This window comes from Asterias amurensis, chromosome 8 (assembly GCF_032118995.1).
Source record: "Asterias amurensis chromosome 8, ASM3211899v1".
Classification (NCBI taxonomy): Eukaryota; Metazoa; Echinodermata; class Asteroidea; order Forcipulatida; family Asteriidae; genus Asterias; species Asterias amurensis.
Window position 1 is genome coordinate 22,937,443 of NC_092655.1, and position 27,970 is coordinate 22,965,412.

A 27,970-nucleotide genomic window follows, 5' to 3' on the forward strand; every position below is an offset into this window, starting at 1 on the left:
GTCCATTTTGTACTTCATGTTTCAGTGTGTTGTTTGTTTAGGGTGGGTTTCAGGTAAATTGAGTCTTAGGTGCAAAATAGTTATCGATATATACATGCATATTTTATGGTTAAAGATGGTCATGATGGACAATTTGCCTGGAAAAATGTAACCTGAAATACCATAGTTTTTGAGAAATGGGTAAATCAAATCGCTTTGTTCTCATGAAATCAAAACCTTTTCATGAAAACCAGGTTTTTCCTTTTTTGTCTAAATTCTAGAGATTAGACCTACTTTTACAGGTTCGCTTTTTCAAGTGTAATAGATTTGCTATTTCAGAAATTTAAAAGCAGAAACTGGTCTTTGACAGTTATCAATGTTGTTAATTGCATTAACTAAATCCATAATATATTTGTTTTATTGGTTGGTTATTTATTAACTTAAATGAATTCTATAAAGAGTCGGGACAGGGCAATTTATTTTTTTTTTAAATCGGAATAATTCTGGACACTATGAGTCTAGCACCCAACCTAAACGTAGATATTGAAATGTGAATATTTTGAAGTGGGACCAGCCTAAATTGTCATCCAAATTCAAAACTACACATCACACGTTCTTTTCGTGGCCTGTTGACGTTTTTGGTTCAGGTAATTAAATTGTTCCTACTCTTATGACTATAAATTGAACATTTACACACTTTATTTATGTAACCATAGGATTTTTAAATAAATACTACTTTTATCTGTCGGTTATTCACAATAAAACGGTTGGAAAAGACTGATTGTGTTGCTGTTTACACGATATTTATGAACCACTGAAAAAGAGGCTAACGCGATGATCAAGCGGTGGTCGTCTATTTCCGACAGATTTGTTTCTCTTTTCGATTATGTTACGTCGAAGCCGCGCCGACGTGCGGAAGATTATCCCTACGTTCTTCTAGATACGGTATATATGACCGTGTATATGACCGTGTGTTTTATCATATAGAGCAAGGTGAAGGAACAATATTATAAATGTGGGTAAACCAAAGATTATTCTTTCGGTCATGGAGGGAGGAAGAAATAGGACAAGTTTCCGTATGGCGCCACCACTTTTTCATTCGAAATGAAATAATATAGTATCTAATTTACCTCAATGAGATATCCCTTTTTGTAAAAATGAGTGAAAAAGTGGTGGCGCCATATGGAAAGTTATCCAAGAAATAAAATAGGGTCTTACTTAGTCTTAGTTAGGGAATGAAAATTTTCATTCTGGTTTGGTTGGTAGCTTTTAAATTTCACAATCACAGTGACAAACACACGGTAGAGCTGTTGCTTTTTTCTTATCCTCATATTCATAATTTTAACTTTGCAGTAAATTTAATTGAATACAAATTAAGCTGATATTTAAAACGTATTGTGTTTATTACCTTAGTTTCAAAGTCAAACTCCTAGATAAGATAGAACTATGAAGTTCGCTATCGTCTGGAGACGATAGCGAACTATGAGGTCCGCTATCGTCTCCAGACGATAGTGAACTATGAGGTCCGCTATCGTCTCCAGACGATAGCGAACTATGAGGTCCGCTATCATCTCCAGACGGTAGCGGAACGAACCTACTAACGGTTCTATCTAGGACTAGGACTAGGAGTAAGTTTCAGGTAGCTGCATAGACCCAGTAACTGGGGCGCTCAGTAGTTGCGATAACGTAACCCTCCTGCCGACGGCGTAGCCGGCGTTATCAAAACTTTTGACCAATAATGCTTGCCCAGAACAGCTGAAGAAGACTGCCTACTCCAGCCTTGTCCGACCTCATGTTGAATACGCCTCAGTGGCATGGGATCCCCATAGCATAAGAAAGGAATTAGAAACATTAAAAACATTGAAAAAATACAGAGAGGCGCTGCCAGATTCATCAAAGGCAACTACATCCGCACCGAAGGCACGGTTACGCACCTCCTGGAAGAGTTAGGTTGGTGCACACTTGAGGAGAGGAGAAAACAAGCCAGACGACTCGTTAGTGAATGCACCGAGCTTGAAAAATTTCAAGCAACTGCTATAATAAAATCCCATTCCCAGCACAAGCCTGGCATCATACTCTCATCGAGTCCAGCCAATTCAAGAGTGAAAGTGAAAGTGAGGCTTAGTTTGACATTAACAGTTTGTTTCTCTGTGCAATCTCAATTCATTACCGATTAATGGTGGGGTTTTTTCTTTGTTTTTTTTTCTTTAGATAATCCACCAATATGCCTGAAGTATCGAATGAGTTCAAATTGAACCAATGTGCCAATGATGGCATATCATCGGTCAAGTTTGGTCCGAACACATCTCAGTTTCTTCTGGTATCGTCCTGGGATGAGAGCGTGAGACTGTACGACATTGAGGCCAATGTGATGAGAACTAAATACAATCATACCCACGCTGTTCTGGACTGCTGCTTTTATGTAGGTCAAAGTTTTCTGATCATTTTTACCAAAAACGTTTATTAAAAGTTCTAGTTATCATTTGTAAATTGTGTAACTTTACAAAGAGCTTATGTAGATCTTTAAGGCAGTGGACACTGTTGATAATTACTCAAAATAATTGTCAGCAAAAAAAACTTGCTTGGTAACAAGCAATGGAGAGCTGTTGATAGTATGAAACGACTCCCACTGGTAGCGTAGTTTTTGAGAAAGGTAATATTTCTCACTTAAATATTAAACGACTTCAAGCCTGAAGCCTTTATTATGCATCTGAAAGCAAACAAAGTTGTGCTAGAAGGTGTTTTTTCTTCATTATTTTCTAGCAACTTCGATGAACAATTGAATATAAGTTCTCACAGGTTTGGTAATGCATATGTTGGGATACACCAAGTGAGAATACTGGTCTTTGACAGTTACCAAAGTTGTCCAGTGCCTTTAAGTGCGAAAACAATTTTAATTGCTAAGCAAGGTGTGATGTCACAATACCAAATCGTTATAAACTGATCTTGAGATGAATCTTATATGCTTTGTGATTTATGTGAAATCAAGCAATTTTTTACTACAACAACAACTGAACAGAATTGCTTTGGCAGGCTAGGCCTGGAATTATATGGAGACCATTGCCTCTACTGCCTGTTTGTTTGGCCTTTGTGCCCCTTCAAGAGTGTCCCATATACTTGCAGATGAAATTCCAGGCACGCTGTGGTTTGGACAATTACTTTTTCATTGTTTCTTTTCAATATAAACCACAAGGGAAACTGACTGGGTAAATTTTGAAATGATGAAATGACTAGAGTCAATTCTTTGTTGGTTGAACAAAGAATTGACTAGAGTCAATTCTTTGTTCAACCCCAAAAATCATTGTTTCTTTTCCTTACAGATTCCCATTGAATAACCCTCAAATTATTTGTACCATTTCCCGCAGGTTGACAAAAACTGGTTTCTGCTTTTACTTTTTTACTTGTTTACTCTGTGCAATATTTTAATGAATTTTTTGTTTTGTACTTAACGTTGCTGTAAACTTTCATTCACTTCTTTATTTTTTTGATTGTAAATCATGTACAATTAAGTTCTTGGCTGTGTTTCATAATAATATCATATTGTATGAATTTCATCATTTTACATGAGATTTATTTATTATATGTATGCCTAAAAGGTAGGGTCATTCTTTGATAATGACCCAAAAGTTTTTGGGGTTTTTCTGAAAATGTTTAATATTTTAAACTCACCTCACGCCATTTTGTAGAGTCAAATTTTTGACTCCACTAAATGGTGGACCAATCAATTTTGAGGCTTACTTGTGTTGGTCGTTGTATTTTACTTTTAAAACATCTTTCTAACCATGTGTTTTACAACTATTTTCATAGACCACCTTGCCCGATGCAAGGCAACGTGTCCCTTTAAGTTTAATTTGATCCAAGCAGGTCACACAGTGACATGTTTTGTTTTATTGATTATAATTGTGCTTGCTGCGGGGACTTGCTCTGGGAACAATTTTTGGGTCCCTCATGAATGTCCATGCTTATTATTCAGTTAGTTTTAATCTTATCAAACAACTATTTATTTCTTAATTTCCAATTTACATTGCCTTTGATTTGTTGATGAATATACAGCTCATTTTCTTGGAATATCCTTCTGGTAAAATGTTGACTACATTTGGTGATAGGGCTTTTTCTGTGGCAGCCCCTAAGCTTTGGAATGCGCTACCACTTCACATACAAAGCGAACAGAAACTCATCTCTTTAAAATGTAATATAAAAACCTATCTTTTTTATACCGCTTTTTAGCATTTTGTGTCTTCTTCTATGGTCACCTTGCCAGTTACATGTAGTTTAGAATTTTAGCATAGATAGGGTTAGAGGCGTCTGTCTCCTGAAAAGGTCAAAACATTACCGATGCCAGCAGAGATAGGCCTATGTAATAAGTAATTAATTAGTTCTCTGTTGGCGGGACAGACGTATCCCCATACTTTTGTTTGGGCACTGGCCTGGTGACCAGTCTTTTTTCTTTGTCTTTTTCTTCAAGCTTTTTAACAAGTGTTCTGCGCATCTGATCATTTTGTATGTAAGGGGCGCAATATACATTTTAAATATTATTATTATTATTTCTGTGTTGACATTACTCTTTCCCACACAGGATCAAACCCATACTTACAGTGCAGGATTGGATCATACGTTAAAAACATTTGACATCAACACAAGTACTGGTAAGCTTTTTCAAATACATCTCCTTTCAAACCTAAAAGACAAATATTTGTCTTATTGCTGTAATTTATAAAAATACTTTGTCACTTTAAAAAATTATTTGTTTTTGAGGAAAAGTTTTGCTTTTTCTCTTAAACCTAGAAGAAAAATATTTTTCTTTTGGCAGTAATATATAAAAATAATTTGTCACTTTTTTAAAATTATATGTTTTTTTAAGAAAAAGTTTTGTTATTTTTCAGACACTTCTCAAATCTAAAGCAAAAAATGTTTGTCTTATGTCAGTAATTTATAAAAAGTACTTTGTCATTTAAAATTATTTGTTATGGAGGAATTGTTTTGTTCAATTTGATGTTTACCATATTAATTTTTTAATTGTTATTTACCAATTAAAATTCTGAGATTGAAACAGTTGAATTACAGTTGGTAATTTGTCATTTGTATAATTGTATAAGAATATATTGATTGACTTTGTAAACTTTTTGTTATTTTTAGCCTTCTAGAAAGACTCTGCTAGGGTCTTAACGTCAAGCCATTAACAATTTTTTGTATTTGTTTTTTTTTGTTACAGAGAGTGTAGTTGGTACACATGAGTTACCAGTAAAGTGTGTAGAATACTGCCCTGAGGTGAATGTTATTGTAACAGGTAGTTGGGACCAGACAGTAAAGCTATGGGATCCAAGAACACCATGTAATGCAGGATCCTTCTCACAACCAGATAAGGTACAAATCTACTCAGTAAAATCCCTTTAAAACAGGCGCTCCAGAGCCACGCCAAACCAAATTATGAATTAAGTACATGAAAAGTTTGATATCTAAAATATTTAGGAGCGACTGGACACGCTAGAAGTCGAAAGATCGATTGTTAGCAGTCGTTTGGAATGACTCTGGAGCACCTTGGTTTCAGACGTAAATCTTGTCATTAGTTGAGCCAATGTAAATGTTATGTTAAGTTGCATGTCTAAAACCAAAATTGATTTGGGTCGACGTAGAGTAGCTTCTTATCTATTTGGTTGCCGTGACTCTGGCATGCCTGTCTGAATCAGGTGTAAGACTTTTAACTAATTGGGCCTTTGAGCGTTTCTTATTGCTCAATAAGGTAATGAAACAATGTATTTCTTAAAATTACCTTGTAGCATACTTTTTGGAAAACCACATTGTAAATAAAATGTATAAGTAAAATGAAATTGCATAAAAATTGCATACAAATTTAAGTAATAAAATTAAAGGTTGTAATTAAACCTTCACTTGCAGGTCTACACAATGGCAGTTTGTGGGGACAGACTTATTGTTGGCACAGCAGGACGCAAAGTTTTGGTCTGGGACCTGCGCAACATGGGGTACGTCCAGCAGCGTCGAGATTCCAGCCTGAAGTACCAGACTCGTTGTATCCGTACATTCCCTAACAAGCAGGGGTATGTCCTGAGTAGCATCGAGGGGAGAGTAGCAGTGGAGTACCTTGATCCCAGCCCAGAGATTCAGAAGAAGAAATATGCCTTCAAATGTCACCGCCTTAAGGTGAGACTCTTGCTTGATTCAAATTGTGTGTTTATCCTTTAAGGTACTTTTAAAGAAATGTTATGTATTGTACCAGTGCAATTCAACTGATTGCCAAATCAATGAATCTAACAAAAATAAATACACTCCTCACATATGATGTCACATTTTTAAACAGCGCCCTCACTGAGGCAAAAGGAGGCAGATCAGTAGTAAATAGCTGTTCTTTGTGTGTCAAAACGCGCGTGTGACATTGGTGTTCGAGCAGCATAGCGAAGAGCTTCTTTTTAGGGGTTTTCTAATGTTATAAAATATTATTTATTTTTTGTGCAGTAGTTTTTATTGTTTATTTGATGATGAATTTATGTGCAAAATGTATCTAAATGTAACTAAATGAAAGCTCCTTTTGAAACTTGCCGTTACTAATAATCCTACGCTTGTTTCTGATTTAGGTAGAGGGCGTAGAACAGATCTACCCTGTCAATGCTATAGCGTTCCACAATCGTCATAATACGTTCGCTACTGGAGGATCAGATGGATTCGTCAACATCTGGGATGGATTCAATAAGAAACGTTTGTGTCAATTTCACCGTTATCCGACAAGTATATCCTCGCTGGCATTCAGGTGAGTCTTTTGTCTTTCATCCAGACTCCCATGAGTCTTGAAGGATCCCTCCTCAGTCTCCTGACGATGACTAGAACAAGCTAGTCGAAAGGTTGAGACTAATTAAGAACTCACTCAGTGGTAGTGAAGTTAAAAATGATCCACTAGAAGCTAAAGTAGAAGTCACAGCCGATGGTTGGTGATTTTGGTGTAATATATATTTTAGGGGGGGTTGGAAGTTTAAAGTGACAGATGATCTCTTGCCATGGAGCATGGATAGTCTACAAGTGTAACAGTATTAGTATTACCACATTGAATGCCTTAACAAATAGTCTATTTTGCTTGTTATAGCTGAATAACATCTGGCTGGTCCAGATTTTGCATGTCTTTTGTAGAATTTTTTAATTTTGCAAACATGTCATTTTAGTATTGCCATGTAATATTACCGACAATGTGTTGTGTTTTAAACCAAAATAAATAACTTGGTTCTTGTATTTCTATTTACAGTAAGGATGGATCCGTATTGGCCATTGCCTCATCCTTCATGTATGAAGAAGGAGAACAAGATCATCCTGAAGATGCTATCTACATCCGAAGAGTCACAGACCAAGAAACAAAACCAAAATAGACATCATCTCATTAGGGGGTGTAGGGGGGGGGGGGGAGGGGGTTAATATTTCCTAGGTTCAGACACATTCCTACATTGTAGAGTAACTCTACCATCAGGGCCAAATTTCATGGCTCTGCTTGTCGTCAGGGCTTGAATTTGGAGGAAAAATTCACAAGACAGCCGAGCTTTTGGCCCAGAATTTTTACTGGACTGTAATTTCTTTTACAAGACCATATTCAAAATGACAAGACAGTTTCAACATAAACTGTATGTTTTTGTAAGAGCAAAATAGATTGATTGCATTCGTGTGATGGGTTTCAAGTAGACTTTGGTACTCTACATAACTGAAGATATTCATCAGCCTCAAAATCTTTTTATTTTTTTGTCCAGTTGTGAGTGTCTAGCCCGACACTAAAATCACTGGTGGCCTCGGGCCTGAGGTGTTAAATTCTAGTGCTGGTTCTGTTCAGCAGAGTGTGGGTTCGAATCCCGGTCATGACACGTGTATCCCTGAGCAAGACACTTCACTATTATTGCTTCTCTCCACCCAGGGGTAAATGGGTACCTGTGAGGGCAGAGATGGTTCTTGTGATTGATTTAGCCGAGTAGCGCATTTGTTGCACGAGGCTGTATACTCCCCAGGGAGCTGAGATGGTTTAAGGAGTGAATTAAGGCCCAGTGACCAGGGGTAATATCTTGAAGCGCTTTGAGACACCCATAGGGAGTGAAAAAGTGCTGAATAAAAACTCAATATTATTTTTTTATTATTATTAAATTCAAGCCCGGACCGCGTCCCAAATTTATGCACTAGGTGTAAGCTATGAATGCCTAGTAAGGTGGAGTACGAATGTGCACAAGCAAAAAACTTCCCTTTTTACCTGTGAAATACGCTTCATGTAAGTACAAAAATCCCTGCTTCTGTAAGCTTTGATTCTTTGCTTACGGTTGGCAGAGCCTTGACATTGGGCTCAGATCTAACAGTGCTGTTTTGCACATTTGTAAAGCCTTTTATATAGTTCATATGTTGGCTTTGCAGTCCAAAGGAAACCAGTATTTGCATTTTGAAACATGCAGCGGAACTAATTATCTGAAGTCAAAGTCATTTTGTGAATAATATCAAATGTCTCAAAATGAAATAAATATGGCAGTTTGTAAATTTTTTGAGGGTTTTCTGAGGTCTAATGATGCGATTTATCCTGGCTTGAATAATTGTTGCAATGGGGAATTAGTTTTAACTCTGATATTACTACATCCTGTACAGTTGAACCTTTGGCCTTGGTTTGTATTATGTAAATAGTTAAGTTCCTTACAATTCTTTATAAGCAAAGATGGTTTTTGTATTGGGATAAAATCAAACCTCCAAATGTTTGTGGTTTACATTAGTTTTTTAAGTCTGCTAATTAATAATACTAGCAATTGATAATAAAGTTTTGTACAGAACTTTTAACTGTGGGCTAGTGTGGACAATCATTCGTTGAAACAGAAGTCTTTATTAGCTTAAACCTTCCTCCCAATAACCACATTTATTTGTCAACTTTATTTACAACATAATACACTGAAAGCATAGAGAGCAAAGAGATGTTTCGGACAGGCACTTTCAGACGGGCCCTCCAGAGTCGTGCCAAACCAAACTCTGAATAAGTACATGAAAAACTCGACCTCTGAAACAGTCGACCTCTGAAACAGTAAGGAGCGACTGGAAGCACTAGAAGTCAAAATATCGATGTACTTGTGAACTAAGGGCTTTGGTTTCAGACATCGATCTCGTCACGAGCCGAGCCAATACAAATGTTATGTTATGTTCTACAACCAAAACTTATTTGGGTCAACTTAAGAGTTGCTCCTAATCTATTTAACTCGGCGCGCCTCTGCCGCGCCTGTCTGTAGGTGTTAGGCTGCCATAATGTCAGGCTCCCTGTGTGAGTCAACATATATAACAATCACCGATTGTCATTCAACCAAATGGGACCAGACTAACCATCCAGCTTCGGTTTCGTCTTATCGATTCAAATAGGGAAATCGACAAGATGGCCGCAGCACAAAGATTCTTGATTAACTCAGTGAATTTTTGATCAACAGAAACACACTTTAATTTGGAAAACTGAGGAAAGTTATGATGCAGATGCAAATTAAATAAAGTATTAACACGTACATACAAATTCCAACGATTTTCAATCGAAACCTGAGTGAATCATGATGTGTGATTTCCTCAAAAGATGATACAACATTTTTTTTTTTTATGCAAGTCGCCATACACACAAGGCCTGAAGGCCACTTCAAGGTGTGGGCTACAATTTTTTATTTTTGCATGGGGCCAGTGCCACCTACTCCTGGGGCTGAAACGGGGTTACCCCTTTACAGTCCATATGGATGTAGGCTTGGGTATCATCCATCAGAAGCCTGGCTAGTAGAGCAGAAAGCACTACCTCCCCAACTTTACAAAGCATTTATGGTTCAGTGTCTTGCCTAAGGATACAAGTGTCACGACCGGGACTCAAACCCACACTCTGCTGATCAAAAATCAGAGCTTGAACCCGGTGCTCTTAACCGCTAGGCCACGACACGCCATAAACATAAGTTGTTCTTTTAGTTTGTATTATAATGGCCTTGCCTTCACTCACACCATACCTCTTTAAAGTATAAATATTACATGTTTAATCAAAATAACAAAAAAAAGGCTGTATTCACACAATTGTCAAATGTGTTTCTGTAACCAAAGGAAGGTGTATTGTAGAGAAACTGGGCTCTCTGAACACAGGCCTTACATTGGACCAGATAATAATCCTAAGCCGTATCCGAAATTGGCAGCTGCGGCTAAGACTGTTGATAAGGAAAAACTATACATCAATTCATGATGACATGGCAATCTAGCCTAAGCCGTAGCCACAAATTCAGATACTGCGATGGGTTTACTGATAATAGGCTATACATTTGAAATACAATACACATGGAATTCAAGAGAAGCAATTCTCTTAGAAGTTCTTACATTTAATATTTACAAGAAGCCCGGTTCATACTTACTGCGAATGCGAAGCGAATTTGACAGCACAAATTCGCAACGAACAATGCGCATGAGTTTGGCTGTGCTCAACTCTTGCGAAAAACTCGCAGCAAAAACAAAGCTTTGACTTTGACATAAAATTCACTTTGCAGAAAGCTTACAGGAAGTATGAACAAGGCTCGAGTTCTTTCAAGTTATTTTAACACTTTTTTAAAGAAAACTTTCAGTTTGCAGAAAGCATAGAGTTATATATTGCCAAAGAACTTGTAACATGGAATATCATTGGTTTTTGGATGAGTTAGTTCATTCAAAGTGTTGTCAAATATATTACATCTTTATAAATCAATACATTTGATAAAATACAGGAGCCGACTCCATAGACCGGTAATAAAAATAACTGGATTTACATTTTGCTAAATTGCCCAAGTAAACGAGGTGATGTTTTATTGGGCAAGGATTGTTAATGACTCTTAAAATGAAGTCATTACAACAGGGCTTCAAGGTTGACCAGTGGGGCATCAGAAAAGAGCCAATAGCTGGGCCCAATTTCATAAAGCTGTTTAGCAGAAAATACTGCTTGACAAATTTCTTTGCTAAGCAACGACTGAGTTGGGCGCACCCACCAGCCACAACAACACAAATTACTGTGCTTAGAAAGTTTTATTTGCTTACAGGCTTTATGAAATTTTGCCCTTCAGGTGTAGTGCAAATTGCTGCCAGACTGCATGCACATTCAAAGATGCCAATCACAAGAATACATATTGCAATTATATTTTGTATTACCTGCACGAGTGCTTCACTCACACAGGTGTTAGCACTTGAATAAAGCCCACTTCATACAAATGCGAAGCGAATTATGATGTCACAGGGCTGTTTTCGCAGTGAATGTTTCGCAGACGAGGGCCAATGATCCATGTAGGGTCCTACAATCAAACACTGACTTCAACTGTAATGTATGTTTCAATTAGATACCAACTTTACATCACAAATTATGCTGGCTAGGCTTGTAAAATTTTCTCTGGTCACTTTGAAATCAAATATATCTCTTTTGGTGATGTAAGTATTGTTAAACAAACAAGCACATTAATGTATTTCATCTGGCTTTATCATCATTTGCTAAACATGACAAAATATGCTTAGCATCAAAAATCTGCTTAGCTGATAATTGGACACCGAAGGGCGGCTTCTATTGGATAACACAACAAGAGTTCGTCTTCTTGGCCTGAGAAAAAAGTAAACAGATGAAACAAACCAGTTAGGATGTAAACCACTGACAGAAATGTGCTTTAAAAGTGCACTTATAAAGGCACTGGACACTTTTAGTAATTACTCAAAATAATTGTTAGCATAAAAACTTCTTTGGTAACGAGCAATGGAGAGCTGTTGATAGTATTAAACATTGTGAGAAACGGCTCACTCTGAAATAAAGCAGTGTTTTAGAAAGAGGTAATTTCTCACTCAAATATAAAACAAGACCTCAGGCCTGACGCCTTTTTAGGCATCTGAAGCACTCAAATTTGTGCAAAAAGGTTTTTCCAAATTGTCAAAGACTTGTTATTTTATGCATATGTTGGGATACACCAATTGAAAATAGTGGATTTTGACAATTACCAAAAGTGTCCAGTGCTTTTAAGGTCTTTGAAGAAGTTACAATGACAGATTTATATTTTATGTCGCCCTTTTTTTAAATTATTTTTTAAATCTTAGCCCACATTAGACATAAGAAAATAATGATTAACTTCAAATCAAATCTAATTTGGCTAAACTGATGATTGCGTAAAATGTTTATACGTGTAACCATAGAAATGCCTACTTACAGTTTTGTAGAATGTCTTTGATTGTAAACTGAGGTCGTTCGATTTGGCAACAAGGTCGTCCAATTTTTCTCCTCGCTGTAACATTGCGTCGATTGTATTGTGCTGTGAGGATAGAATATTACATAATATAGCCAGCTTTAATAATAAGTGTACATTCATAATAATGGACATTTATAATGCGACTAGTCTGTCAATACAAAATGACACTCCTGGCACCAAGATTTCAAATTGGTGGAGCTTGTTAAGAATGACGTTATGAGACTATATAGTACAACACCTTGAACAGCATGATTGATATTGGCCATGAAGTATTACATCCAAACAACTCTAGAACAAATTTGATGGATGTCAAGAAAGATATTTGTCACTAACTCAAGGAAAGGAAATTTTGTTGGAGTCTTATGCAAAACTAACAAACTTACCATTATAATTTTGGTTTCATCTAAATCGCTCTGCAGCCTCATCATAGGGTCTGCCTGTGCTGGATCCTATAGGTCAAACAGAGTCATATATCAGGTCAAATACAGTCATATATCAGGTCAAATACAGTCATAATGGGTCAAATAGAGTCATACCAGGTCAAATAGAGTCATAGCTTGTCAAATAGAGACATTCAAAACAGAGTCATTTTAAAACTAACTGAGTCAGTTAAGGTCAACTAAGGACGTAATTTATACAGTCTTTTTTTTAAGTTAAAATTTGACGGCGTTCAATCAGGTCTAATTGAGAGACAAACGAGATGGTCACACAATGTGAAATTTGTCAAATCCAGTATGAAGTAAAATGAGGTCATGAGGATCAATGAGGGTTAGGATCTTGGTTTTCTTGTTTAAGGTCAACTAAGGTTAGCTAAGGTCAACTTGGGTCACATTAGTGGAGTACAAAATTTATAAACCACATCATTTAATGAAACTTGATGTTCATGCATTTCTAAAAACCAAAAATTAAGAAAGGTCACAGTATCGTTTTCTAACTGAATCTTGCCACACTTACCTGGTACTTTGCGAGGTATGCATCAAGTTGTTTGAACGTCACAGAATTCTCGGCCAAGGTTGGCCACGACCTGGCAGAGTTTTCCGTTGAAAATTCATCTAAAACCTACAGATTTTATTTAAACAAAAATAGTAAAATGATTCCATGTTTCAACCCAAAAGTATTTAACAATTTATCCAGTCAGTTTCCAGACCTGATACTTCACGGAGGCAATGAAGGCGATTGCCTCCATTATTGTCTGCTAGATTTTTCCCAAAGGGTGCCCTTTACCAAGGAGAAAATGCCTTGGTGCCCTTGCCCTTTAAAAAACGGAGCATACAGGCCTGAGTTTCCCTTGTGGTTTATTACTTGATAACAAAAGAAGAACAAAGATTTTTACAGAATTTTGTGGGAACTTAATTATGAAGGAACACACAAAAAAATAATGATGAGACAAATACATACCTTGTTTAATAATGTAAAAGCTACTCTTGAGGGATATTCATGATCTGCTATGACGACCCCTGATAAAGAATCGCTTCGAACGTATGTGTGACAACTGTACTCTGTAAATGAACACACATTTTACTAGTTAGTAATCGAGAAGAACAAGCACCCGGTATCCAACCTTGTGCCCAGTGGTGTATGATCAGAGTGCTGGCTCGATCTCGACAGCTGGAAGTGTGACTTAGAACATATCAAAATATATTGGATATTTTAATTAGTCTGCTGGTTGATCCGTTCTGTGTTTAGAGACTACGCAGAATGTGCTGTCAAAAGACGCTTCAAGTCACAGAACAACAAACAGGCTCTTTTCATTAGGTGACCACATAATACAAATATTACTCATTTGAAATGTGTTGCATCGAAATCTGAGCATTTTTAAGTGCCCCAAAAGAGCTTTACAAGTGTTGACAAGTTTTTAAGAAACGTGCATACAAAGCAGTCACTTTTTGTTAGCCCGCTGACCGTGGTAGCAAGGCTGCCCGCTATCTTTCCTAAACCAAATGTTTACTTTTATAGTTTCCAGTTACAGTGTAGTTATTTTTTGTCCTTGGTTTTAAAGTTTTGACAAACCTTGTTCTTTTACTGTTGCTCTCAAGCCAGGCGTACTTCTTTCTACCACAATGCGTGATGTGAACTTCATATACTCTTGTACACTGATAAAACAAAATATAAACATAACAATTTAGTTTTCACAATCACAATCAAGATCAACACTCAAGACCCAGCTGGATATATCTGTAAGACATTGAAGTCATTGAAGTAACCCTTTGCATCCAAATCTTAAATCTTCACTTCATGGTATCTTCAGACCTACGGGTCACAGTTGTGAGTTCCTTGGTTTCACTGACAACCAGACCAGACTAATGAATGTTTCAAAATTATGATTTTGGGTTGGAACAAAGAAAAATTTACTAGAGCGAGATTTTAACAGCATCCTGATTAACGCTAGCGCTCTACGAACCGAGCTATCTAGCCCTATGTTGGCAGTTTCCCTTTTTGTCAATAGAAATTTACTGTATATTGCTTCTTGCTGTTTGGGAAAACCAATGTTTCGTCAAACAATCCGTTACGTTGAAAACTGGATTTGAACTTTACCTGCCCTTTTGGAAGTAGCCAAATGATGATAAATTATAGGCACTTGATAGAGTGACGACTTTGGGATGACCTTTATAAAGGACAGTAATCGCTAACAGCTTCATTCTGCTGATTGATTTGTCTTCTCGTCCTCTTTGATGCAAGTTATTGTAGGTTGATGTTTGGTATCGTTAAGTTTACTTCATCAACCTGGAAGGTAAATAAGACATTACAAATATGGAGATTTACAATAAGTAAGAGCATTCATCCGCCCATTTCACTCATTTAAGTAAATATAGAGGTGTTACTGTCGGATAAATAGGTGTACTAGAAACATTTCCGTAAACCCCCACTGCCACCACACTTTTTTATTTGTTTATGTTACTAAATAAGATTTTTCGGAATTCAAAACCGCAATGCCTTATGGGTAGGCAGAGGGGGCCTTCGCGACAGCAGTGTATGTTGTCATGTATGACGTGCGCACGCATGGCCTATTCTCTGTGTGGGTTCAACACAACAACGCCCTCTCCTTATATTTTGCTCTTCGCGATAAATCTTCGCGGCTCACCATAGACATGATATAGTTTTATAGAGCCATGATCTGACATTGCCAAATTCAAATACTAAAAAAAATGAGATATTATTTTGGATAATGAAAGAAGAAACATTGTCATGATTGTCTGAAACATTAATTAATTAATTTATATTTATAAATATTATAATAATAGGCCTATTTACTATTAATTAGTTTAGTAAAAACAAAAATGGTGGCAGGTAGGGAAATCTTTCCAAGAAGGATACTAAGAATGTTGGCCCTATTTATGGGGCTGCCGGCCGGCTATCAATCACAATATAATCACTCAGTCATGCTCTCATCACAAGTCATGACTCACTCACTAGCCTCAGCTCAGCAGTCGCACCACGGCTGGTAGTGACACTATGGCCGGCGGGGCAGCAGACAAGGAACAGAGAAAGTCTAAATTCTATTTAGTGATCACTTACGTTTCAACGTCTTGTTCCACTAGAAAACAGTACGTTCCCAAACTGTATTCATTGATGTCTTCATTGATGTCTGACAAGAAAAATGTTTCACAAGACAAGACTGGGTGCGTCAACGTGTTTATTTCAGTTATTAAAATGCCCCACAAATTACAAACAAGCAATAATCGAAATAAGTAAACACGTCATTCCGCCTACATTAGTCTGGGGCCACAATCAACGTTCAATTAAGTTAGCATGTTGCATTAATAGGTTTAGGAACACGACGTTTTTCGGACTGTTATAGCAGGCGAAAAGTGTTGTAAATCGTATTCATTTTCGACTAAACAAAAATGTTAGTTGGGACCAGTCCGTAGAAAGGAGGAACTTTGACCCGAAAAGAATTATACTTATTATTGTTATCTATTTCTGGATTACATGGTGCTTTAAGAACAACATTATTTGGCACTTACAATCTCCCTACTGTCATTAGGGAATCTAATACTCTATCTGCTTTTTATGTTAATTTCTTTCTCGTGCGCTATGATCTTGATGGAATAGCGCCTTTTAAATTTTAATTTTTATGTTACAAATCTAGCCGCGCTACCATGGGCAGCGCGCTGTATTGCCCGATAGCTTTGCGTACGTCTATAACCCCTGGATGTCTTTGGTTTCCATAACACATAATTTGAAGTGCTGTGAGTTTTTTTAATGCGTGTGCGTTTATAAGGTGTATTCACTTGGGGGTCAAAGTTTTCTTTACAGCACAGTGCGGTTTAATGCTAAACCCTAACCATAATAATCCTAGCGCTAACCCTTACCCTAACCCTAACCCTAAGTAATTCCCCTAACCAAGACTGATTGAAATATCACATAATATTTGGATACTTTCAAGTCACACCTCAAGGGGATACGATCGAGCAATGCAATCTGGGAACGAAGACAAAAAACAGCGGCATGGCAAGATCGTACCACACAGAAACGTTGTTCTAAACCCGCTATCCAAACAAACAAACAAACACATATGCAAATTAAACTTTCCACCTGAAACTAGCTGCATACAGTTACACATCACAAGATCGAAGAAGAAATGAGAGGGGTCAACCATGACTCAACCTTTACTCGATCGACTCGACTCGATTCCTCTTTTGCGCATGACCACACTTGAGCGTGCATATTATGTAGAGTGGAATAGTGGATCAGTCACAGGCCTAGTTAAAATGTGCTAGAATCGAGGCGGTATGAGCGAGCAAATAAAGCTAGGAAGAAATGGCGCGGCGAGATTGCTCACCGCCCTGGGTACGAGGCGTTTAATCGAAAAACTTGTAAGAATTTTCATCCTTTTGGCGCTCCGTATCTTTACCAAGCTGAAGCTAGCTAAACTACATGAACGCAACTGTGATACTTTCATGAAGTCAGTAAATGCGGTTTAGTTACACAAGTTCGTCAATGGGAGACGTGCGCTTCTGCACGAAATTTACGTAACTTATTTCACACACAAGGTTCTAGTTTTGTAGGGTTAAAACCATGGCATTTCAGAATTCAATTCGAGGAGCAGCCAGGAGGCTTCTGACACCCCGTGTTGAAGGAAACAAGTTGGATTTTGCAAGGAAAATTAACTGGAATTGTGGAGTGCACGGCGGACATGCTGGGCGACCGAAGTGGCGATGGGTCCACGCCGTGCAAGTGACACTATTGCGGGGACAAAGTCTGTCCGAGAGCGTGGATGCCATATTCAGACTTCTCAAACGGCAACTTCACGTCTATGCTTCACAGAAATTGCGTCGTATGGAAGGAGTACTAAGCATTTATGGCTCAATATATGCGGAAAATATGCTTCAGACATTGACGGCGAACTTTTCAAGGAGATTTTTGAGGGGGAGGAAGCGACCATTTTATTTTCTGTTTGGAGGAGCCTGCTTTGTGTGGGACAGGGAGAAAATATCCGACAATGAAATTGATAGGTTAGGCAATTGATTAGTCAGATCGTGGTGTAGAAATTAACGAGAAAGATTTCTGTATCCTGTCACCACTTTTTCATGAATTTTTACTTAGAAAAAAAACAAGATGAATATCAATTTTGTTTTGAAAATTATGATGTTGCGGTGTTTTTTAAATTTGCATTCTTAATGTATAATGTTTTAAATATGATGTAACATATAAAAAAGTAGTGGCAGGTTACCGAACATTTCCCGAAGGCGACCATATAAAATACTAGTTGTGATGTTCAGTTTATAAAAATGTCAGTTTAAAAAATTTCAGGAAATGTCTTGTTATTATAATTTATATACATGTATCTAGTACTTTTTAGTAGGCCTAAGCATGCTAAAAAACGAGTAAGAATTCTAATTACTCCTTAAAAATTCACAGTGTGTGAAAATGGTTAATTCACAGCCTATGAACTCCTAGTTGCGATAACGTAACCCTCCTGCCGACGGCGTAGCCGGAGGCAGGAGGGTTACGTTATCGCAACTAATGAACTCCAATAATCATATCCCTCTATCGTCATGGCGACGGTAGCAGACGTTCAAGGATGGAGGGCTGCAATTATTGCAACTGTACGTGTGACTGACAGTGTGGTATACAAGTGTATTTGCATTAATCATAATCTATCCTTGATCTGGTCCTTGCACCACCCAGAAAATATTGATAAGAAAGGGGGATCTAGCAGGGCCATAGTATGGTTTGCACAACTAGTGTGGAAGGGTCTTTGTATGGTTTTGATCCTTGCGCATATCTCATCAGGTCATATTGCTGCATATATATTGCAGACAAAACATATTAGACTTGGAGCCACAAATTTGATTACTGAATGCAACCATTGATGCAACAGTCAAATAGAAATCAAAACAGGGAGTGATCAAAATAATTCTTGTTCCAAAATTAGTACGATTGTATCAGATGCCATATTTAAAAGAAAAGAAAAAACGATGTCCAAAAAGTCACATGCTATTCGTTTTGACATCATGTTAGATTTGTAATCACACTACAAGCAGCAACCCAGGTTGTTTTAAGTACATGATGTACATGTGTGTAGAGATTATTGTCAATCCCCTGTTTAGAAGCTTTGAATTGTAAAATGTTTACATATTTTTGGACAGAGGCATCTTACACATACTCTGGCCCATTGTGTCTTAATGTTAAAAGATCTTTTCAGGGTCCAGTGTCTATGGTGTGAAGTGTACCTAATGTTTGTGAATGAGACTGCTTGTGAGCATTTTTGGATACATATTTTCAGGCTATGGCCTTCGTTGCCCCATGTCTTTGCCTTGGTGCCCCTTCAAAAGTTTCCCATTGACCTAAATAGTTGTCAATGGAAGTGCCCTCTGCAAAATGAAAATAGCTTTGCCCTTTCTAAGGTGAAATTCAAGGCCTGCTTTTTTCTTTTCTTTTAGAGCCTGCTCTCACCGACAATACTGTACTAACAATACTCTGAATTGTTGCAAAGATCCCTTGTCCCATTTTTGTCGTATCATCAGTATTTATGCTGTGCTTTGGGAAAGTGTGAAAAGCTGGCATGTCATTTTGTACAGGCTGGTTTGCTTGACACCTTTTGTGCTTCTCTTTAACAAGTCAAATTATTCTTAAAACAGTTATTCTGCTGACTTCTTCGAATTGAATTGGAAAATTGTCACAGTTGTGTCTTCATATTTTAATTCCTTTTTGCTTTGTTATAACTAGCTTTTACTATTAAGGTTGGTGAAGAACTGTACATTTTTAACTAGGCTAAACAAATTGCAGCAGCTTCAAAATGCATTGTTCAAAAACCTTACTTCAATCTTATTAGTTCCATGTTCCATGTTTTATTAGTTTCAACGCTCTTATTATTGCCATACAAGAAGAAAAGATTATGAAGAAATTTAAGTTTTAGATGTGGGAGGAAAACCCCAGAGACTTATTCCAGGGAAAACCCACTCAGTCAAGTAGCAGGGACTGAAAACCCAATCCACATAGTGCCCCCTCTGGTTGGATTCAAACTAGGGTCCCAGAGGTGGAAGGTGAGGCAAGACACTGTCAGCACCCCGCTGAATTCCCCTAGGAACCCTAAAATCACGACACCGAAATCAAACACTTTCGACTCCTTCTTTAGTTATTATTATTTACATTATATTTACAATCAAGCATCAACTTCACATAGAAATAATATGCAACTCCAAATTCTAACCACATTCACTTAGCATCAATATGCAATCCCAACTTCTACTTAGCAATAATATGCAACTCTAATACCACTTAAAATTAACTTAGCATCAACATGCAATCCCAACTTCTACTTAGCAATAATATGCAACTCCAATTCCACTTAAATTCACTTAGCATCAATATGCAACTCCAACTTCTACTAAGCAATAATATGCAACTCCAAATTCCACTTAAATTCACAATAGCATCAATATGCAATTCCAACTTCTACTTAGCAATAATATGCAACTCCGAATTCCACTTAAATTCAGTTAGCATCAAATTACACCAACCTGACTTCTAAACTTGTTGTTTCAATAACTTGTTCTACTTTTTTCAGATGCGTAGACGACTTTGAAGTTGTAGCTGAGTTAGAGAGACTTGAGTCTGCTGGTGAGCTGAGCCTCACTAAAGCATCTTGGGACACCATCTTCAACAATGATCATCTGAAGGTGTGGAGAAGACCGTTAGATGATACTTATCTCTACGAGTACAAAGGTTTGTAAGAATATTTTGTCGTTCATGTCGCAGAGGTTTTTCTTTTTCTTTCAATATTTGTCAAGTCTACACTTGCGCTTCTCTCTGTCTTCAGTCTGGTGGCGCAAGGTGGCGCAATTGTCCTGCGGTGATCATCACAAGTTCATGCCAAAGATCTTGATCTACTGCTGATCTCGCTGCAGCTGCCGTTCACTGTCCAGTCCACTTCTTTATGTCAGTCATCCATGATGTGGCTGGACGACCTCTCCTTCTCTTTCCCTCTACTGACCACTGTATTATTTCTTTGTCAAAACCTCTGCGAAGCATGACGTGTCCATAGAAATGCATTGTCCGCACTATGCTTAGATAAAAGAAGTAGATAGGCAGGATACACTGCAGGCAACATCGTACCGCTCACAAAATTATTATGAACATTTTGAAATGCCTTTTCTAAAAAATTTGTATAAATTGCTGTTCATATTTGACTTTACTCTTTGTACAATCTACAATAATTTCTTCCTTCTTAGCTTACGGACGTTTCATGGACATTTCGGCCAAAGCTTTCTTCCAAGTCCAGATGGATCTGGAGTATCGTAAAGTATGGGATAATTATGTCATCAATCTGGATGTGATTGACAAGGATGAGGAGACGGGGTCAGAGGTCATCCACTGGGTCACACACTACCCTGTAAGTCTATCTCTTATTTAAGCATTGCCTCTAAAATAATTGTAAACAACAAGGCAAAAAATTTACTTTTTTCTTCAAACTTTTGTTTATTTTATAGTCATGTTTCATACATGTTAATTCTCTTAAGTCTTATCTGAAGGTAAGAGAAACATTTTATTTCAGATAGAAATTTTGTGGTATAATAATTGTCAAATTGAACACAAAGAAATATAGCGCTTCTGCGTCCCATATCGAATGAGGCTGAGGACCAAGCTTATCTTCAGTTATTTTGTTTTATTTTACAAACGATGAAACCTTCATCTTCACAGTTCCCGATGTACAGTCGAGACTACGTCTTCACTCGTCGTACTAAGATTGATCACACCAATAAGGTCATGACCCTTGTATCAAAAGCAGTCCAGCATCCATGTCGACCAAAGAGCAGGAGTCATGTCAGAATTGACTCCTACTTCTCACAGATGGTCATCAGGCCACACAAAAGCTTTGATGAGGTAAGTTTTGGATGATAGTTGTCTTGTTTTTGTTTCCTTATGTAATGTAATTTCTGTTTCACCATTATACCAGTTAATGTGTGTGTGTTGGGTTGTCGTGAAGTCTTTGAGAAAGACTCTGCTTGGGCTGAAATGTCGGGGCGTTTCCATTCAAAAATCTTAAAGTAGATGGGAAACTTTGAAGGGGACCAAGGACAAGACCTGGGCCAACGGAGCAGAGGTCATGACCTTTGTGGCCTGCGTTTAAATCCAGGCCTGCATTTTGGGGTAACACCTTCTACTATGGCCAGCCCTTGAGGAGCAGTGCTGCCTAGAAGACCTGATGGCAGCAAACGAGAAGGCTGTGATATGCGCCCAATCCTGGCCAAACATTTGAAGAGTAGATGATGGACTTCCATGCATTCAAGTTGGTATCCTGCAAGCCCAATGGTAAATCTTGTATTGAATTATGAACAAACTCTCTGATTTGTTAATTCAACAGAATGGTTTTGACTTCATCCTGACGTACCATGACGACCCCAAGACATCCTTTCCAAGCCCTTGCGTCAACTGGGTTGCCAGATCTGGTAAGAACAATTTACATTATATCGACCCCTTGAGTAACGCAAAACTCATGCGCTTTTAAGCACAAAGAACAGCGATCATCTGATCATTTGTCTTCTTTGACCCCAGTGAAGGTGCTCTTTGACCCCAGTGAGGGTACTCTTTGACCCCAGTTAGAGTGCTTTTTTAGCATGGGGTGTCACATGCAAGGAGTCTATTGTATATTTCCGGGTAAAAATGTTGGTGCATGCACATTTACCATATGCTCTCAGAAATAATTTTTCCAATTTGACATAAAAACTTCATTTCCTGGTTATTTGCTTTTATTTTGTCTAAAACAAAATTTTGCACTAATTTTTGACATGTGGTAGGGGTTGAACAAAGAAAACTTTGAGCAGGATTTGATATGTGGAACAAGTTTTCTTCGTCTTGATACAGAAAAAAAGTTAGCTATGTTCTAATATTTGACTCTAACACTGAGTAATTCTATTTTCTTTCAGGTTGTCCTGAGTTCTTGGAGAAACTCCACCAGGCAGCAATGCAATACGACAACCACAATTTCACCATGTCATCCGTGAGGGATCTTACGACTGCCTCCACATCCAGCTCTCAGGAGTTTGGTCGAAACTCACCGGGCCAGTATTCATTATAAGACCAATCATCTAATGTTGATGTTTCCCTAAGGCATTTGGAAGTGAGGTTACTTTGTCCAAGTGAGGTTACCTTGTCCAAGTGAGGTTACCTTGTCCAAGTAATGTTACATTGTAAAAATGAGGTTAACTTGTTCGAGTGAGGTTACCTTGTCCGAGTGAGGTTACCTTGTCCGAGTGAGGTTACCTTGTCCAAGTGAGGTTACCTTGTCCGAGTGAGGTTACCTTGTCCAAGTAAGGTTACCTTGTCCAAGTAAGGTTACCTTGACCAAGTGAGGTTGCCTTGTTCGAGTGAGGTTACCTTGTCTGAGTGAGGTTACCTTGTCCGAGTGAGGTTACCTTGTCCAAGTGAGGTTACCTTGTCTGAGTGAGGTTACCTTGTCCAAGTGAGGTTACCTTGGCCAAGTGAGGTTGCCTTGCCCAAGTAAGGTTACATTGTGAAAATGAGGTTACCTTGTTCGAGTGAGGTTACCTTGTCCGAGTGAGGTTACCTTGTTCGAGTGAGTTTACCTTGTCCGAGTGAGGTTACCTTGTCCAAGTGAGGTTGCCTTGTCCAAGTAAGGTTACATTGTGAAAATGAGGTTACCTTGTTCTAGTGAGATTACCTTGTTTGAGTGAGGTTACCTTGTTCGAGTGAGGTTACCTTGTCTGAGTGAGGTTACCTTGTCCGAGTGAGGTTACCTTGTCTGAGTGAGGTTACCTTGTCCAAATGAGGTTGCCTTGTCCAAGTAAGGTTAGATTGTGAAAATGAGGTTACCTTGTTCGAGTGAGATTACCTTGTTTGAGTGAGGATACCTTGTTCGAGTGAGGTTACCTTCTCTGAGTGAGGTTACCTTGTCCAAGTGAGGTTACCTTGTTCAAATGTGGTTACCTTCTCCAGCATCTTAATAGTCTTCTTGCATGTGACGCCACAAAACCCAAACAGCGCCCTCTCTGAGGTAAATCAAGACCTGTTGTCTTTACCATTGTCATTTTCATTGTCAATAAAATAACTATGTGCTTCGACCTCATGCTCAGTTAGTTGAGTCTTTTCTTGAAAGAATTTTAATATTTGTTACCCCGATATGGGTTAGCACTGTATACTCAATACTTTCTTGAGCTCTGCGAGAAAAAAAAATCACAGGCATATTACTTGGGTGGGATTCAAACCCCAACCTTTGCAATTCTAGAGCAGTGTCTTACCAACTAGATCACCGAGATTGCCTGCTAAAGGCAGTATTAAATCGTTTTAAGATAAGAGTATCGTAAATTTCACTGGAGAAATTGCTACAAATACATTTGTACATCTCAATCAATTTTAAATGTGTTTCATATTGAAACATTGTACATAACAATGTTGCTTCTCTTTAAAACATGACAAGCATTATTTTTGGTATGCAATAACATTCTTCTAACTTCAAATTCTGAGTTAAGTCTGAGTCTGTCTGTCTGTCTGTCTGTCTGTCTGTCTGTCTGTCTGTCTGTCTGTCTGTCTGTCTGTTTTGTTTGTTTGTTTGTTTGTTTGTTTGTTTGTTTGTTTGTTTTTTTGTTTGTTTGTTTGCTTGCTTGCTTGCTTGCTTGCTTGCTTGCTTGCTTGCTTGCTTGCTTGCTTGTTTGTTTGTTTGTTTGTTGGGGGGGTTGGTCTCAATTGGGTTGTTAGTTTAGTGTGCTTGTTAAATATTTATTGCTTTTGTTTTATCTAATTTTAGTTCTCATAACGTCTCTTTTGACTATGCTCTTAATTTTTAAATTTTTCTTGTGTATAAATTTTCTCCTCTGTTTTTAAAAATTTTATATAAAAATGTAAATCTGTATTTTAATTCAGTCTCTGGACTGCGACAAGCAGATGTTTTTTACAATAAACCAGTTATAATAATAAGTTCTGCAAATTCAGGCCTGGAATTTCATCTTTGAACATGTTGAAAGGGCAAGGCTGTTCTCATTTTGCAAAGGGCACTTTCCATTGAAAAACCTTAAAGTCAATGGGAAACTTTTGAAGAGGCACCAAGGCCAAGACTAGGGGTAACAGATGCCTTGGACTCTATGGCATGCATGAAATTCCAAGCCTGCAAATTATTTTTGTTTTTGCCTTAAAAACAATGTTCATAGATGCCTTGAGCTGAGCGAGTTGTGTTATTGCAATATTCTCATCAAGTATTAATTAATTGAGTCAACACATTACTCTTTTAAATCCATGACAAATTCCTGTATTTTACTGTAATGAATTAATGAATCCATCAGTCATTAATGTAGAAACAAATTTAACAATTGTAAACTAAGTTGTAGTATTTGTGGACACAACGGTGGCTGAATAATAATAGTGGCTTTTTATATGATGCTCATAATCCATCAGTCAGTGCCGCTGAAGGTGCTTCAACATTCAGTATTTTTCTGTAAGGTAGTGTGGAACTACGTTTTAGAAGTATGATACCAATTCTCTTACATGTCGTAGCACCATGCAATTGTTTACAAGGTGCTTTGGTGCAGTATGCAGGTAGTCAAACCAAGAACACTGTGGCAAACTCCTTCTCTATTCGATAAGTGCACTGGGTTTGTACCGTTTCTTTAACGTGCGTTACACAACTCATGAGACCAGCGGCTTTACGTCCCATCCAAAGGACGCAGCAATAATGTTTAGGTATCTTACTTAAGGACACAATTGTCATGACCAACTTTTATTGTTGACTTATTTTAATTATTATTTTATTTTGACAAACAATCTATTGTGTTTGTGGTGTCGTTGTTGCTGTAAGCAAAATGTAGATTTAAATTAAGTTTAAATATATTCTGATGTAGCCACCCTAATGTCTTGTTTCAACAATCTTGGAATTAATACTCAATTATTTCACCTCCAAATAGTTTATTTTAAACAGATTATAAGATTATTTCTCCTTGATTGGTTTCATTGATTTTAGTTTAAAAAGGGGAATGAGAGAATAAAAAATAAGCACTGCCAAGATGTTGCAGCATATCCGAATTTACTCAATTGTAGAAAGGTTGCTTCAACATGACAGTGTGAGGGTAAAATCCTTTTTATTGTTTTGTTTAAAATAAATGTTTCTTTAGCCTTCGAGAAAGACTCTGCTAGGGCCGAAATGTCAGGCCATAATAACTATTTTTTGCAAATATTCCTTATGTTAAACGTGGATGAACTTGGTCAGTTTTACTTTTCTTGTTAATTGTTTTCATACATTGAATGATTATGATAACAAATACTTCATGTTGTCAAACTTGGATTGACACCAAATGTTTTTAGTGGGCAGGTTTTACTTGAAAAGTTAAAGAACCTGTAAGATTTGTATAAAATGAATTATCTGCTATTGCTGTGTTGAAAGTGATAATAAACATGTTATGCAATGTAATGATCAACATCAATTGTTTTCACTGTTTTTATTCTAAAGATGAATTTGGTGATAATGTGCATAGAGAAATAGGATGTTATTTGGGTTTTTGGCTTTGTTTCTTTGTATGCAGAAGTTTGACGCTCCAACACAGTGTGCATGTCTCAGACACAAACATACTCAGGGATGAGAGTGTTCAGACTTTTGGCTGAATTCAGACTTTTTATGTAGGCCTGGTGAAGAAAATCAGATAAAGAAATCCTGCTCATTGGTCTACTTCTCTAGTGCTTTGGATACTGTTTCCAAAAGCTCCTTGGAATCTATAACCACAGGGGTTACCAAACGGTAGAAATGACATCATTTCAACATACCTTTGTATTTGTATCCAAGTTTGAGACTTTTCCGTTAGTAATGACTCTCACCCCTGCATACTGTGTTAGCATGGGGGGATACAACAAGGACAAGTTAGTGCTGTATCTTGTGAAGTTAACTATAAAAAGCATGATTCAAGAGCTACAGTTTGTGATCAGAAAATGTATTGGGGGGGGGGGCGCCGGAAATTAATAGAATTGTGTCAAATTATAACCGCCTCGGGGAGGGGGTCTGGGCTTCAACCATTGGAAATGTTTGATTTGCCTTTAAAAAGTTGGCCAAAAGTTTGAGGTGTTTATGGAAGCCGGCAAGTTGGTTTGGGAAAAAGCAAAGTTTTTACTATTAAATTAATTAGCATAAATTGAATGGATTTGACAGGTTGAGAATAAAACTACTATTTTCAGTCTCGTTACAAAAACTTCTAGAGGTTCCTGCATTTTTTGTTTCATTTCATCCCAAAGTTGAACGGTTTTCGCACAGCGACGGGATAAACAGCGCCATCTATAGTATCGCACGACAAATAATATAATGCAAGACAAAACTCCAGAAAAAGTAAATAGCGCCACCATTTACCTGCACACAGCGAATGTCCTGTGATGATGTCCTTTTGGTAAAGACGCCCTGTTGCTGCAAGAAAGTAGCTTGTGAGTTGACATTTATTATAAAATAAACACATGAAACAGATAAAAAATCACGAATATCTGAATATTATTGATCGCTTGCTTAAACAGCGAACGATATGGAAAAGTTTCCGTATGGCGCCACCACTTTTTCTTTCGAAATAAAATAATATCCTCTGCTTACCAGTTATCACGCTATTATGCCTTTTTCTTTGAATTGGGAAAAAAATAATGATGCCTTATATCAACCGATGCCCTAATTATCTTCATTTGTTAATACGAAGTATGCAAACATGTATTAAAACTTGATGGACATTGAAATGTTCACATCACACACCGATCTTGGATGACTTCAACTGGCCCCATTTGTTTTGAGTTTTTCCTGTTTTCACGGCAAACGAGAAAGTATGGTTTCCCGGTGAAGCCATACATGGAAGAAACATCTGCAGTGACTACAAGTGTTCTTTGAGACTCTGTGTATGACTGTATAGCCAGCAGTTGCCTTCATTTTATTCAAAATATTTTTTTATTAAATTTTTAAAATTACAAAATTACCATGGTAACTTGCACAAAATAAAAAAAAAATAAAAAAAATATAAAAAGTGTGAATAATTACTGGCTTCAAAACCTGATTTCTATTTATTTTTGTTCTATTTTTTTTCTTAATATTTATAATAAAGTATATACATAAACAGTGATAATTGAATCAACAAGCTGATGTTTAAATTTTGATATAAATAATAGTATTGATACGAGGGTTACAAAATAAAAATCTCCAAAAATATTAGAAAATGATATAAGGCACATGGGTTCTTTAAGCCTCGGTATTTTTTTTCAAGAATGCTCAGCAAAACATTCTGTCACATGATTTTGATCATCATGAATTGTGAATTGAAATAGCGTTTGATGAAACTTTTTCGGTGGGCAAATATTTTTATATGGCCTCA

At 37.4% G+C, this 27,970-nt stretch overlaps 3 protein-coding genes and 1 long non-coding RNA gene across 4 annotated transcripts in view; 3 read left to right on the plus strand and 1 right to left on the minus strand.

Annotated features, from left to right (window-relative positions):
* The first annotated feature begins 553 nt into the window (after window positions 1-553).
* On the plus strand, window positions 554-8,717 carry LOC139941211 (mitotic checkpoint protein BUB3-like). Its single transcript, XM_071937671.1, has 7 exons — window positions 554-626; window positions 2,191-2,401; window positions 4,556-4,625; window positions 5,192-5,343; window positions 5,875-6,138; window positions 6,570-6,742; window positions 7,229-8,717. Exons 2-7 carry the CDS (start codon window positions 2,204-2,206, stop codon window positions 7,347-7,349), a joined length of 978 nt encoding a protein of 325 aa, XP_071793772.1. The 5' UTR covers window positions 554-626; window positions 2,191-2,203; the 3' UTR covers window positions 7,350-8,717.
* Window positions 8,718-8,830: 113 nt separating this feature from the next.
* LOC139941212 (synaptobrevin homolog YKT6-like) lies at window positions 8,831-15,886 on the minus strand. Its single transcript, XM_071937672.1, has 8 exons — window positions 15,705-15,886; window positions 14,724-14,912; window positions 14,199-14,281; window positions 13,587-13,687; window positions 13,143-13,247; window positions 12,572-12,637; window positions 12,150-12,251; window positions 8,831-11,554 (listed from the first exon to the last, which is right to left on the minus strand). The coding sequence occupies exons 2-8, from the start codon at window positions 14,825-14,827 to the stop codon at window positions 11,519-11,521; spliced, it is 597 nt and encodes a 198-aa protein (XP_071793773.1). The 5' UTR covers window positions 14,828-14,912; window positions 15,705-15,886; the 3' UTR covers window positions 8,831-11,518.
* A 1,239-nt stretch (window positions 15,887-17,125) lies between these two features.
* LOC139941213 (stAR-related lipid transfer protein 7, mitochondrial-like) lies at window positions 17,126-24,119 on the plus strand. The gene is made up of 6 exons (XM_071937673.1): window positions 17,126-17,644; window positions 20,203-20,360; window positions 20,867-21,027; window positions 21,336-21,518; window positions 22,000-22,084; window positions 22,562-24,119. The coding sequence occupies exons 1-6, from the start codon at window positions 17,208-17,210 to the stop codon at window positions 22,711-22,713; spliced, it is 1,176 nt and encodes a 391-aa protein (XP_071793774.1). The 5' UTR covers window positions 17,126-17,207; the 3' UTR covers window positions 22,714-24,119.
* A 2,856-nt stretch (window positions 24,120-26,975) lies between these two features.
* Window positions 26,976-27,970, plus strand: part of LOC139941101 (uncharacterized) — a 31,796-nt gene continuing 30,801 nt past the window's right edge. Inside the window, exon 1 of the long non-coding RNA XR_011786533.1 lies at window positions 26,976-27,047. This is a non-coding gene — a long non-coding RNA (uncharacterized lncRNA). The remainder of the gene's footprint in view (window positions 27,048-27,970) is intronic.